This window comes from Crassostrea angulata, chromosome 4 (genome assembly GCF_025612915.1).
Source record: "Crassostrea angulata isolate pt1a10 chromosome 4, ASM2561291v2, whole genome shotgun sequence".
Taxonomy (NCBI): Eukaryota; Metazoa; Mollusca; class Bivalvia; order Ostreida; family Ostreidae; genus Magallana; species Magallana angulata.
Genome location: NC_069114.1, coordinates 12,548,275 through 12,564,181, shown reverse-complemented (window position 1 = coordinate 12,564,181; position 15,907 = coordinate 12,548,275). Strand labels below are relative to the sequence as shown.

General features: G+C 35.6%; 1 protein-coding gene and 1 pseudogene across 1 annotated transcript; one reads left to right on the top strand and one right to left on the bottom strand.

Moving 5' to 3' along the window:
• Window positions 1-8,629: 8,629 nt before the first annotated feature.
• LOC128180769 (uncharacterized) lies at window positions 8,630-11,691 on the bottom strand. The gene is made up of 2 exons (XM_052848921.1): window positions 11,564-11,691; window positions 8,630-11,298 (listed from the first exon to the last, which is right to left on the bottom strand). Exon 2 carries the CDS (start codon window positions 11,271-11,273, stop codon window positions 9,582-9,584), a length of 1,692 nt encoding a protein of 563 aa, XP_052704881.1. The 5' UTR covers window positions 11,274-11,298; window positions 11,564-11,691; the 3' UTR covers window positions 8,630-9,581.
• LOC128180701 (uncharacterized) overlaps window positions 11,608-15,907 on the top strand; it is a 38,581-nt pseudogene continuing 34,281 nt past the window's right edge.

Here is a 15,907-nt window from a genome sequence, read left to right as displayed (position 1 = left end):
AAGGAAAATCAATCGAGAGGGGACTGAGATATGACCCCTAAAATAACCCCTACCATGAAAAATTCACTTTCACTTTTGAATTTGTGTCAAAACATTGGCCTCATTACACCCTTTCTATTGCGCATGTAAAGATAATTTTTCTAAATTTGTTCCTGCCTGTATTTTTTTCAAACCTTCTTCTTTCCATCCATGCCATTAAAGGAACCAAATTCAACCATTTAGTACCCCTAGGAATTTTTAAAATAATACATACATTTTTAGAATGGAACTACTTGCACAGGGTAAAAATAGTGGTATGTGGCCTAATAATTACACATTGATGAAATTTGGTAGGTAGACACTTATACCCATAATACACCTCCCTGTGAAATTTGGCGGGAATTGTGTATTCTGCATCAGAGTTATAGGCCTTTGAAATCTGGTCCAGGAAGGCTGAAATAACATGCATTATGTTCTTATTCACCAGTTCAACCGAACATAAATTATTTATAAAATAAAACACAAACACATAATTTATAGGATAAGCTCGCATGCGCGAATGCAACAGACTTTAATAATCGTATAATGTATATTCTACTACTTATCGCCGAGATCAAAGAGATGCCGCGGACATTATTCTCCAATATACCACGAACGTCATGATCAGTAAATTATCAGATCAGAAATACCTATTTGTCTCGCACTGATCATGAAAGTACAACTTCAAACCGTCAAAATTTTTAAAACCATGTCAATTTCACGTGTTAGTTCCAGTCAAAACGATGTGTATTGCCTCAACTGTTTATTTTTATGAGATCAATGTGGCTGTTCCTAGGACCTCCCCACCACATTTTCACTGCGTGTTTTTACATAAAATATATAACGTGTAGTAGTAATAATCGTATTTAATTGCCCTTAAAATATCAGGGAACATGATTCAAAGATATTTTCTAAATAAGTGAAGAGTATTAAAAATCCAAACAAAAACTGTGATTCCTTTGATCGATACACATGTTAAACATTACTAACAAAACCGTTGGGGTTACACGGAACAGCCGTCAAAATGACCTAGATCGTCTCTCTATAGGAAAAACGATCTGTAGAAATACTTGGCTGTTAGTAGAATAGAAATAAAGTTCTTGTTATCGTGAATGTTGCAAGATAACCTCCTTGGTCTCGAAATGTTGTTTGAAATATAAAAGCCTCGGCTAACGCCTCGGCTTTTATATTTCAAAACAACATTTCTCGACCTCGGAGGTTATTCTGCAACATTCACGAAAACTCGTACTTTATTTCTTAAATATAGTACAAAGTAAACGGCTCTCAGTCTCTTTACTTTCATAAACAAGTACAAGCATACTCATTCTACAAAAGAAGAAAAAATCATGTAGAAACAAAAAACTGACAGAAATTCAATGTTATTTGGGAGGGGTGGGTGGGGATAGTCTGTTGCAAAGTGGCATCGAACTTCGAATAACTTAAAAAAACCCGAATTCTACTTTATATATGTACAATTCATGCGTAGCACGGAATAATTCACCCTATTCACCCGTAAACAGCCAATCGATATGTAATATCGACACGCCCACTTAATTCAAAACAAACACACGTGTTTTCAGTAACTTTTATAAATATATAAATCTAGCACGTTACACACAATTAATCAAATTTCAAGGGCTACATTTAACATTAATTACTTGTCAAAAGTTTCATTAATCTATTACATTCATTAACCTAACATGTCTACATGATGATTTAATTCTTTTACACCTGGAACTATTTTTTGGAAATTTTTGAAAAAAATACCCCAAATATGGCTAAATTTTTCAGAAAACGCCAAAAACGAAACATTTAATCATGCTATGAGCTGCTGGTAAATGCTTTCTGTTTCAGCTGGGGGGGGGGGGGGGGGGGGGTTGGAGGCGTTCGCTTTTCAAAATGTCAAAAAAGTAAATTGAATTTATTTTAAAATTAATTATGGTACTCCCTTGGTGTTTCTACCGCGTCTGTTCTGTCAACTTCTGTGTTTATAACGCTTTTAGTGCGTTGACAGCCATCGGACACGGACTGTCTATAACAGCAGAAACCTGCATGTAAGCGGGTGTGACAATTCTGTTGTGTTTGCAAATATTCTAAGATTTTACATGACGTGATATTTACATTGAGTGTATAATTTCCCTTACGATTGAAATGGAGATCTGCGGTGTTCATTTTGTCTGCACCGCTTGGTGTGTTTTAGGACCGACAACATTTGAAATAAAAAAAAAAGTTGAAGTGCGTGTCATTTTTTTCTGATGTTACCAGCTCGTAAATAATTTCAAATTGATGTTAACGGTCTTTTTGTGATCCAACCTTTATATAGTAATGTCTTGAAATAAACAGTGAAATTGAAGTTAAAGGTGTACTTCGCTTGAAACCTCGTCATTTTTAACATGTTATGACGCAAGGAATAAATAGCTACGCTCTATACTGAAATTCCAAGGTCTTGTTTAAATTATTCTACTTCCTGACCTCTTATATGTTTTTAAATTAATGTTAACGGTCTTTTTATGGGCCTGTCTTTTCAGGTTAATGTCTTCTTTCTAATTCACGAATTATCTCTCAAGTAGTTTTACTAAAATCGTTTCAAATAAATACAATTTTGTTCAAGCTGTTGAAAAGTGATCCCGAGTATACGTTTCAGGATTTCTCTCTCTTCAATTTTAAGTTTTGCTTGATAACATTAATGATTTATGATAAAGAGTACATGTAAGAACTTCGTATCCTGTTATCAAACGGTGTAAATAAAACTAAGATGACGACCATTTGATCCTGAATAGGGGGGGGGGGGGGTAGTATTTATATTGACAAGCATTTACTTCCATTTATTCTTGGGTCTAAATTCTGAATAAATAAGTTAACAAGAGACATTCACAGAGAATTCAGTGTCCTTTCTGTCAGATTTTGTTCCTACATGTAGCTAAAGATTATTCAAATGTACCAGAACGGAATACATATACACTGTACTGGTCCTTAAAAAAAATAACAAATCTAATTTGAACAGCCCCTGTTTTACGTACTTTTGCTCAGTCTCAGAGGAATAAATAATTATAAATTCTCTCGTGTTTCTAGAGCTATGGCGATAATGTTTTTAATGAGTTCTGTGAATTCGAATTAGACTATTAAAATGAACATTGCATTTAAAACACACATATGATTGAATAACATTTTCGTTCGTTTAAAGTTCGACTATAGAAATAACTTTCTTGTGTAGATAAGTGATATTTGGCCCATACGTTGAAAGTTACATGTATATCACAATATCTTGGTTTTATCGCAATAACAAATTTAAACCTGTACGTATTACTTTGATTATCATCTAAAATTTATCAACATAAATAACTTTAATTGATTGTAAAATCTCTCTCTCTCTCTCTCTCTCTCTCTCTCTCTCTCTCTCTGTTCGGCACTTTCAAATGGAGACCATAATACGCATTTGATGTTTTGACAATGCGCCGTTATAAATACTTAAACTTGGACAATTAATGGCTTCTATGACTGTCACCACAACCAGCTAACTGTTGTTTTAAGAATTTAAGGATGAAAGATTTGGGAATATTGTTTGCAAAATAATAGCGGTTCGTATAATCATTTATTTCTCAAAGTATTGAACAGGAAAAAACCCAATAATTGTAAATCAACATCATATCTATATTGAAAGTAGAATTGTTCATAAAATAGGGGGGTTGGTTTAATTAGGTCCACATAATAATAATAATAATAATAATATAATAATCATAGTGCTTACAGCTATTGCACTACAATCGTTATTGCATTACATTAACGAGTAAACTTAATCAGATAGAACATACAACACTATATAGTGCTTGTTTGGGGGGGGGGGGGGGGTAACAGTTGAAATTGACACCCCTCAAAACCCATTGTCAAGCGTTTAAGATATACTTCATTTTTATAGGAATGACTTGAATTTTACAGCGTACCTTACGCGCTTAATTTACAATTAACAATTCATTATGTTAAACCCGTTGCCAAGTAAGTTGCTAACGCTGATGGTAATAGAGCCAATGCGCGGATCCAGAAAATTTTTCCAGGGGGGGTCCGGAGGATAATTGTGTTTACCAGGGGGGGTCCGAGGCATATTTTCGCGATAATTTTACTATGTAAATTTAATAAATTTTCATTTTCCAGGGGGGGGGGGGGGGTCGGGACCCCCCCGACTCCCCCTCTAGATCCGCGCATGTAGAGCCGATTAATAACTGCGTCTAAACCAATCAGATTTCAGTATTTAAAATGAAAGTATAATAAATAAACGAAGATGGTTCACCCCTACCCACCCCGCACGTAAAGAGTTTTTTTACCTATAACTCTAAAATAAATCTTGCTTACCAAAAACTTATTATTGCCAAAATAATAAAATTCCTTATCCATGGGGGGGGGGGGGGGGGGGTGGTTAGTGTACCTATAACTGCAGTTTTCAATATTACTTTTAATATTTCCTTATTTTCATTTCAATTCGGAAATGACGGGTCTGACCGATCCCCGATGATATGTGCCTGGATGGTTAGGTCTTAAACTTTGCCCCCCCCCAAAAAAAAAGAGGGCGCTAAGCCCCCTAGCCCCCCCCCCCCCCCCCCCCCGGTTCCGACGCCTATGTAACACATATTATAGTAGTTAATAAATATGTATGGATGGTGTTTGAACTACTTTTGATTAAAAAAAACACCACATTTTTATTTTAAACCTGGTAAATTAAAACATTGATAACACAGACTATCACAAGGTAACTATTTGTAATTTTTTTCAGCAAAGCTAGTTTTTTTTTAATGACATTAATGTGTTGTATTTCAATTTTTTAATTTGGGGTCCTTTCTTAAACTTGGAATTTTATACATGTAGTCAAATAATCAAAATGCGTTGATATTATTATTTTCAATACAATTCATTTTTTCATTCGGGCCTGCAAAATGTAACCTCAAATTTAAATTATGATACACAATATGCAGGCATCTGACGTTATAAAATTTTCTCAGGTGGCCGTGTTACACATATCTTTAGTGAATGTGCGTGTGTTATGTACACTTTTATCTTGATCAGAGTGTGTAATAGAGTCATTCTTTTCGAATAATTTTAGTGGCTCTGAAAAGAGCCGTTTCTCATAATTCATGATACTGGTTGATAGGACGGTAGCTGTGAAATCATTGGACCATGACATCTCCATCCTCTTCCTCTTCTTCTGAGTCACGCCTGACTTGTTGCATCTCCTGAGCTTTGATCATGGCGTATTCGTAGTAAACGTTGCGTAGACCCTCTATTGCCGCCAGGCGCAGACGTAGAGAGTACCGGAAGGAACGACGACCGGAAGCATGCGCCATTCGGTATCGTCTGCTGGCGGAGGAAAGTTTCTCGTTGAGCATCACAATCTGGAGGCAGGCTTTCTTAAAGTAAATCTCGGAGTGGTCCAATCTCTTGGCTAACTGCATCACGTTGGCGGAAGACATTCTGCTTTTGTTGTCAACTATCTGTGGAATAATATGGTTTTTCGTGTCGATACGGTTTTTATAAGGATTTTGTCGGGGTTCCTTTGATAAGGCTTCCTCTTATGAGCGGTCTGAAATACCGCGACAAATGGCGCCGATGTCGGCACTGCGTTCCGAATCAAAGCCGCTATCTGGTTTTTAACAATGCCACAATGCACCGCCACAATCTTGAGATAAATTCTGATTTTTAGGGTAAAAAATGGTATAGCAAGTTCTTAGTGTATTTTCATTCAGGATATGACCGAAAAAGTTATTTCAAAGTGAAACCATATAAAGTATTATTTTTAAGAACAAAAATTAAAACAAGGACTGAAGATATGGCCTAAAATTTGAAACCATCGAAATAATTTAAATTTTGCAAGCTAGATCTGTAAAAATTGTCAAGTGTTATATAGAACCAATTTTTTTAAATTGGATTCTGTATAAGACTATGAATTATACTTTTAATATTACATGTAATTTACATAAGTAGTTCCATTGATTTCTATATAGGTTTTAAGTTTGAAAATATATTTCATACTTGTTGTTAAAACAACTTGTTTTACAATTATGCAATAAGAAAACTCTAATTCTGTTGTTATAAAAGCAAAATTTTAAGAATAAAATTTTCATTTTATTTGTTATATTTCCATGGAAAATCAGTAACGTGCATAAAAAGTCCCTAATAAACTTAATCGATTTTCCTAAGAAATAGAAAAAAATACTAATGTATTTTATCATGTATAAACCTGTTGTTTTTTTTTTTTTTTCATTTTCCACATGTTTACTCAGTAAAATAAACACTGAATGTTGAAGGGGACTACTTTACATTGATAAAATATCGATAGGTTTTTTTAAATGCTTAGTAGTTCTAATACAAATGTAGTTACATTCAAGTACGTTCTTCATATATTCCACGGGAGAAACTTTTTTTTTGGGAGGGGGGGGGGGGGGTAAGGGGCAGTTTGGTGTTTTTTTCTTCAAAACATTGTACCTTGTCTACGGCAAATCTTATCATTCTAGGTCTGTTCCCGTTCTGTAACGTTTACGCTATATACGCGTATAGCTTGCTTTATATTTCATATTTTGGAAAGAAAGATAAATGATGGGGGACCTTAAAAAATATTAATCCACCCGTAATCAATTTCAATGATGTACTGGTAATTGAACTGTATATCTTTAACCGCCCCCCCCCCCCCACCCATCAAACCCAGTTACAACCGAGTTAATCATCTGGGCAGAACACCCCAACCCTCCTCTGTGTAACATTGATGTTCGGGACTTTTTTTTTTAACCCCCCCCCCCCCCAATTAAATATTTCCGTTATACCATACAAATTACCAAAAAAAACAAACTACGTCTAAAATCACTTTAATTGTTCTTTATTTAATTATAAAGGTATAGGATCCTTTTCCAAACAAAGAACCCCCCCCCCTTCCCCCGCCCTGGGAAATTTTAGTAGATAAATACCTAAATAGTTTCAGCACTTTTTGCTATAATTAATATGCTCATACATTGTAATATTCTCCTGAACGTAGCCTAGTCACGGTAGAATTATTCTCTCTATAGCCTAAGGGGGTTAAGGGTGAGGGACCGCCTTCCCTGTTCCGACAACCTTGCGGGTGGAGGGGGTTGTACATTTCAAGTCGGGTTCGTAATACAGAGACCAGTCGTCTGGATGATGCTGGTGGTAATTTTTTCTTAGTATGCAAAGATGATCTGCATTTGTTTCTACTTCCTTGAAGGGTTTGTAATGGTCGAATGTGAAGGTACACACAGCACTCTTGAGTCCCGTTCTTGTTGGAAGCCTCTGCCTTTCCATGCAGGTCACAGCCTCTGCTCCTGATGACTCCGGAAGACATTTCAGCTGTTTTGCCCAATTGATTGAAGTAGTCTGTGGGAAGCTTTCTCTCTGTCTGCTCTACTGCAGTACAGTATGTAAAAACTGTTCACTTAGCACATGAATGACAATATCCATGTTGTTTAAGTGATAAAGTTGCCTCCCTTTGACTAGATGAACATTTAGTAGATTTTTTAATATGATGTAATTTTTAAATTTTACATACATACTGGCTTATAAATCATTCCAATTATTTTGATACAAGTTAAGTGCATGGATTTTAACCTATGTTTCATAATCCCAGAATACACATAGTGAATTAAATGTAGTTATTAATAAATGATCTTAATTTTGCAAAAGTAATTGAGCATAATTTTTTTTTTAATAATGTCAGTTTACAAAATGCTTTGTTTCACTCTAAGGTGCCCACAACCAAGAAGATAATGGTGCCCCCAGTCGCTAGACTGTTTCTTCCTCTCTGATGCTGACGGTGGATTGTTGACCAGTTCTGTCATTTCAGGAGATAAGATTTTGTATGCACAAGGTATAATTCACAAAGCTTGCATTAATGCAGCCTTGTTGTGCGGCAGAGAATTTGGTTTAAAGCCATAGGAATGCCCTTTCTCAAATGTTTGCATGATGCAAATAGAGTGTAAAAATTATCTCCCAATTATTTCAACAGCAGGGGTTTAGAGAAATGGAAATATTAGTAAATTATTTGTTTAATCATCATCCTTCCATAATCCATTTAATTCATTAGAATATATTCTTGCTAATTAATCTACTCAATCCAGAATTAATAATTTTGCATCTTAAATTGACATTGAATGATCAGTCATTTTAGCATCTCTACCTGAAATTTGGGTAAAATCCAGCCTTTTTTAAAAGCTTATGTATCTTAAAACAAGCACTTTTTTTCATATTTCACATGTATTTTACTTGTTACAGTCATCAAATAGCAGTCAAATCATCTCAGATATTGCTGTCAGCCCACACTAATTACTGCACTCGCTGAGAGAGGGAGAGAGCTTCATATCTCACTGCTCCACTGACCACAGATAGGCGTTATTATTGCCGCTTCAACGAAGACAACTTGGTACCGGTACTTATATGAACAAACTTTGTACTTTTATTTGATATATAATATAATTCCTCTCCCTCTTTTAAATTAAATTACTTGTTAGCAAGACAATTGGATAATTGCTGACCCTGCAGGTGCCACAGTTTTGAAGCAATCATGTGGTTGATATCAAATTTAAAAGGCTACTTGCTGAAAACAATACATTGATTTCTTTGTTTAAAGTTTTATTTAAAAACATTAATTATCATAAAGCATTCATAAGAAGTATCATGTATATCTATGTCAATATACTCATTGTCTAAATACATTTTTAGAAATCTTGTAAGCAGTTCTGGAAAATTTTTCAGATAAAAACACCAAGGGACAAAATATATTTCACACAAGGATTTTGTAAAGTTAGAACATACAAGATTAGCAGGAAATCAAACATCTACTCTAATTCTAAAGGTTTAAAGGTAAGTCACAACAGTTGTCTCATTGGATGTGAATTCTGATTGGGTTAATATACTGGTATCACTCCTCTATATAAGTAATGGGCCTCAGTCCCTTTGTGGCCTCGCTCCATTGCTGGTAAAGAATTGAGTGCTACCTGTCTGTTAACCCATTATGTGTAATTAAAACATGTCACACAGAGTTTGATGATAACCACATGTAACAAATACAGTCCATTCATTCTAATGTAACAAACACAGATTATAGACACAGTAAAAACAGTCACTTTATATACATCTAATAGAATAAGGAGTTTGTCTATATGTAATATACATGTACATCGAGTCACTTGATGATATACATGTGATACATAAACACAGTTTGTTTACATACAATATATAAACATGGTCTATTTTCTTGAGATGTAATATCAATATAAAAGAACAATTTGTTTACATACAAACATATGATATATAAACAAATAAAGATTGAATAAATGGAATGATTAACTCATGACAACCTAACACAGATACAGTTAGACAGTCTGTTTACATCTTGTAGACACGGTCAGTGTATGTGTGATACATTGAATTATCCACACACAGCGTGTTTACATCTGATACACACCGTACGATGACATGTAATGTGTATAGTTTGTTTACATTATATTACACACAGTATGTAATATATACTTATACGCTTTGTTTACATCTAATTGATACAGTTAATTGATTTACATGTAATATTGGATTTTCTTCACTTCACCTGTGTACTCAGTCACAAAGAGGTTGTCTCTGGTGTCCACACATAAACCCCGTGGATACTGTAAATGACAGTTGTCAATGTAGCGGAGGAACTGTCCGTCCTGATCCAGGATGTGGATATGGTGGTTGTATTGGTCTGCTGTCAGGATCCGACCCTGGCTGTCTGTTGTGATGCCGTATGGAGTAAATGATCCCTTGGTAGTAGAGGGAGGACCAGTGTAGGTAAACCGGAGTTTCCCGGCCTGATTGACCACCACTACTGCACCGGCTCTACAGTCTGACACACAGATATCTAGGTTCCTGTTCTCACTGATGTATTTAGTGCCACCAGATGAATAGAGAGGTTGTCCTTTGTTGTCGTACTGAATACTTTGTTTCTGTGTGGAGCCAGAGTAATGCACAACTTTTGTTTGTTTATTATCATCATCACTGTCCATGATAACCAGGAGGTCACCAGAGGAGGTACTACAGACACCGTCAGGTTTCCACCCCTGTAGTCTGATCACTGTCTGTCTCTGTGTATTCTTTACTATGTTCACAGTTCTATCATTGTAATCAGTATAAACTAGATCCCCACTCCTTGTGACTGCTATGTCCTGTGGATCGTTCCCAGACTTGGTTTGGATGGACTTTACTCGTTCTCCTTGGAGGTTGTAGAGTTTCATCATGTTGTCATTACCACACGTCCAGATCTCTGTATCATTCACACACATCACACCATATAATCCATACTCATACTCTGTGTCTATAGCTGTGATGACCCGGGGTACATCCATCAGTGACCGGTCTGGGGGAGAGGACTCGGCTCCCTGGGGTGGCATGCTGTAGTCTGGTTCCTCTGTTGTAAAAGATAATGCTGACAGAGAACCAAACTGTTTAATCAGCTGATCTGTGTGGATTTCCTGAGTCCTAAAGTTTGGTAAGGACACTTTGAGTTTAGGAGGCAATCTTCGGAATGCAGCATTCCTGGATTTGTACTCAGAGACAAGGCAGACATCTTTGGAGTTCAGTAACTTCTTCAGTTCAGCAATGGTCTGTGTGATTTCAGAAATGGTGCGTGTGATTTCATCTCCCTGTTTATTCAGGACGACCAGGTGTTTGGATTCCATTTCCTCCACGTTAGATTTCAGGTTTGTGATAATGGCGTCTATTTCTCTGTGCCAGACTTTTCCTTGTTTGTCAATTGCTGTTGTCAATTTCCGGGAGTTTTTACTCAGATCAGCTTTCTGTACTGGGATGTCGGATGCAATCTCTTTGTATTTAGGATAAATGAATTTTTCTAATTCTTGCAAATCTTTGTGTAAAACTTCTGTTTTACTTTCAAAGCTTTGGAAAATGTCAATTTTTTTATGTCCTGAGTGTTTTCCAGAGGAAATACACTTTGCACAAATAGGAATGTCACATTGTTTACAATGGAGTTCACATTGTTTGGTGGGATGTTTCCTACATTTAGGATTGTTCAAAGTGGTTAAATATTGTTTAAGTGGCACCACATTATGGACTTTAGAGGAATCAGAGAAATGTTTCTCTACACAGTCTTTACACAGATGTATATGACAAACTTCACAGTACATGGGGGCCACAGAGTACTGACACAAGGTGCAGCGTACAACATCCTGGGCGCTGTTCCAGGGATCCATGGTTAGGGAACCCTTGTACATGTAATTATATATAGGGGAACTAAACCTGGAAAGTAAAATTCAGTATGTATATGATGTATACATGTATTATCTTGGTTTGATTAATGTGTACTTATATTTAAGATTCAGATATATTCTATTTCATTGATAAAATTTATATCTGTGTAGAGTCATGCATGTACAAGTATTTTTTTTTTTATTTTTCATGACTGATTACAAAAAAAGGATGAATTCAAACATAAAAAAATATTTGTCCAAACAATTTTCGACTATTAAGAAAAAACAATAAGAAAGTGAAATATAAAACTTACCTAACGTTACCCCATTGGTAAACTCCAGGTCTTCACGATCCAACATGGCGGGCGTCAGGTGTTTATTCTTCCTGGTCGGTTGCTACCTGTGCAAGATCACGTGAATGAATTTAATGCCAGGTAGTAATTTGAGCCTGTGTATGTGTTGGTCCAGAATCCAGGTCACCCATTGTTGGGAGGTTTAAATAGATCTGACATTTTTATCACTATTAGGTAAAGGGTAATATATTAATTTTTATTATGAGTAAAATATATAACATCTGGTGCCTGTGTGCTTAACATATTCAATTCAGCTTTAAAATGTAGGCTATTTTTAGTTTCAAAGAAATAGATTTTGTTTCTTATGACTAGAGATCTTTTTCTTAAATCGACATTTCTGTAAAAGCTGGTGTGGTGTAATGGTGCACACATTCCTTTGGGAATGAAGAGTGGGTTCAAATCCCATCATCAGCATACAAATGTAGAGACTTATATAAATTCATGTTAAATTAATGTTTAATGGTTGAATAATTAATGTAGCAAAAAATACAGTAATTAAAGGTTGCATGGTCATGAATTTTTTTGAATCTACATGTAGCAGTACGATGCGTCCTAATTATCACCGTACAATTATTTTCTCTTTTTTTTTTGGGGGGGGGGGGGGGGGCTAGACTTATCGGAAATCTAGAAACCAGAAGTTATGTCTAACTTGCAACAATAATGGAAAAAATGATCAACATTATGCAAATTTGCATTACCCATATTAAAAAAAGCATTTATAAAATCATGATAATTTAATTACAGAAAACAGATTATTTTTGAAATTAAATACAGTTGCAATTTTGTCTAATTATCTGTTCTAGTACATGTATAATACTAAAATTAATTTTCAATAATGCCAGAATTGATGACTTTACTATGGTAGAGAGCAGAAATTTAGAATCTGAAACACAGTAATTGTTTCCGGAACTTTTCAATCCACTCGGTAGGTTTTTATTTTACGAAATCCAAAGAAGGCGACTTACATTGAAAACATGCGAAAACATTTTCAGCAAAACAAGAGAATACGAGAGCACACGGCGCACGACTCCAAAGTTCACTTCGTGGCGTTGAGCTGTGACGGACGGCGCCTGGCCTCGGGGTCCTTTGACAAAACTGTTAGCGTTTTCCAGCTAGACAATGACAGAGACCGAATGGTAGGCTGCTGGAGTGTTTCACTGTAAACATGGCTTAGGCAAAATAATTCCGAATTATAGGTGTCACAACACCGTATTTCACTGAAAGTACACGTCAAAAAATGGCTGATGCAAAATAATTCCGGAATTCTCCTTTGAATTGGGGCCGTATCCGCACGTCACAGGAGCTGATTTTTATGAGATGAAAAACAATGTGTAAGAGGTTTAACTATCCCAGTTTTGTAATAAATCGAGGTCATTTAATTTAACTTTGATGCGTGTTATTCCGGAGGGGGGTGAAAAGGCCCGGGCTTGATTTTCAAGCACATGTGTAACTTCGAGGTAAACAAAGTCTCACGCCTTGCAGGATGCACGTGTGTATTTTGCAAGAAAATTGTAAACGAAGTGTTGTTTAGAAAGATGTCAAGGGGATTTTTCCGATAAATTCGTTTTGAATTTTTAATTAAGGTCTTCCGTTTCCAACGGAAGACCTTATAGTTTTCGTACTGTTTCTTATTAAGGTCTTCCGTTTCCAACGGAAGACCTTATTGTTTTTCTTAGGTTTCTTTTTCCCTATTATTATTATTAGGGTCTTCCGTTTCCAACGGAAGACCCTCTTGTTATTCTATTGTTTCTTTTTATTAGGGTCTTCCGTTTCCAACGGAAGACCCTCTTGTTATTCTATTGTTTCTTTTTAGGGTCTTCCGTTTCCAACGGAAGACCCTCTTGTTATTCTTCGGTTTCTTTTTCTTTATTAGGGTCTTCCGTTTCCAACGGAAGACCCTCTTGTTATTCTACGGTTTCTTTTTCTTTATTTAGGGTCTTCCGTTTCCAACGGAAGACCCTCTTGTTATTCTTCGGTTTCTTTTTAGGGTCTTCCGTTTTCAACGGAAGACCCTCTTGTTATTCTTCGGTTTCTTTTTATTAGGGTCTTCCGTTTTAAACGGAAGACCCTCTTGTTATTCTATTGTTTCTTTTTCATTATTATTATTTTTCTTTTTCTTTATTTTTCTGACTTTTTCAAAGCTTAATATCTCAAAAAGTTTTCAACAGATTTACATGAAACTTTCAGGGATTATGGAGCATTATTGTGCCTCAAAGTTTTAAAATTTTCAACTACAACGTCACTTCTGTTTTTACGTTACGTCAATTTTTAAATTTTAAAAAAGTAATTTTGTCCAGGGCGTTTTTCAAAAACGGTTCAAGATAAAGACTTGGAATTTTCTGTGTTGAAGCAATGATCGTTTTTATTTGGACATAAGACTGGAAATTAGTTTCCGTCACTTCCGGTCTAAACCGGAAGTGTTTTAAAATTTTCGAATTTTCGAATTTTTCGTTTTAATTTAAAATGTTTACGACGTTTGTAGAGTTTGTTATGCTGAACACGAATCTGAAATCCGTTTGAATATCGGACGATGCATTACAGAGATATCGGGGGTTAAAAATTGATTTTTCCGGAAATTTTGATTCCGCGTCCTTGGTTTAAAAAATAGCGTAATGTTCAAAGTAAAATTAACTCGTACCAAAAAAAATCGCTAAGTCGTACTTAAACACATTCGGATTTTTTTGTTAAGTCGTTCTTGAAATCAGAAAGGTTTTTGTTAAGTCGTACGTAAAATTATTCGTATTTTGCTAAGTCGTACCAGGAATAATTCGATTTTTTCCATCTTTTTATTTTTGTTACTCTTGTTATTGGTTTAAGGGCTCTGCTTCATACAGGAACTTCCAGCTTTACTTCCGATATTAACGGAAGACCCACTCGTTGCTTTGCAACGAGCTTTGCTCTAGTTTTTTTTTGTTTTCTAGACGCGAACTTTGAGGCTTCATATCTTGCTCATTTCTAAACGGTTTTTGCTCAAATTTTCAGGGCTAATGTACTTTACAAAACACTATCTTAAGCAATTCATAAAATGTAGAATTCCCTTTCCGTTAAAGAGTTATTCCCCTTTTAAATTTTTTTAGGGCCTTTTGTTTCCAGACAAAGGCTCCGAGACTATGATAGCAGGGAATGGGAATCCAACGAATTTGAATAACAGAGACATTGTAGCTGTGCACATCTGTTTATGTTTTTAGATTACGTTTTTTATTTAGGAAAAGGTAGGGGGTCAAAAAACAGGATTCAAAATAGTGCAAAAATTTAGACATGTTTTCCTTTATATCTTTTGAACGAAAAAAATTTTGTAAAGACATGTAGAATAAAAGTTGTGCAAAATAACAAGGGCTTTCATTTGACACCAATAAAAAGGGGCTGGCCCCTTAAATTAAGGGCCAATGGCCCCTAAAAAAATTTGCTTAATAACTCAAAAACGGTTAGGATTTTGATACGGCTGTCGCTGGAAAAGTTGTTTGTTGGGATCTCATGAAGGTCGTTTCAATGTTATTTTGTAATTGGTTTGTGTAGTATGAGTGTAAAAAGCTTTACATGTTAGCATGTACCTGTTTTTATTTGACAAGTTAACGAAAGACTTTGTGCGTACAACTGGCATGAAGTTACCGCAGAAAGTATGCTGGTTTATACAGGAGGCATTAATTCATAAGAATTTTTTTTTTTAGAATACATGCTTTTTTTTAGGAGTTTAAGTCGTTGTTAAGTTCTTATAGTGCACAATCCTTATAAACGGGAATTGGAAAACAAAACATTCTTTTTCTTTTCTAGTAAAACACAAAATATGGAATGAAAAAATATATGCATTACCTTTTTAATATAAACATCTTGCATTCAAAATCTACCTTGAATCAGCGCTGTGTGTGTACCATTACGTAAGCTCTCCCTCGCCCGCGGCCGAGAAAGTCGGTCACCGTGGTCGCGGCTGGACTACCTAGCGGTCAGTGGTTATCTAATACACGAGAGTTGCGTCTCTCATATATGAATTTATTTAGCCGCGAACTCAAGAATTGTTTTAGTTTTGATTACACAAAATCTTTTGTGGATTAAACGATTGGATGTCAAGTAAGAAATACATGTAGTTCATTTAATTAATAAAAGCAATGTCATTCTCTAAAGCAATAATAGACATAGATCAATTGTGGGTTTTTAGTTTAAAATAAAGAACTTCTATTTGATAGAGTAAGGTCATTATACTGCAAACTTTTCAAATCTTCCTTGGTTCTGAGCTGTGCGTTTCTGTGCATTGTACCTTTACGTAATCTATCCTTCGCCCACGGCCGTGGAGATCAGCCACGGCTGCAT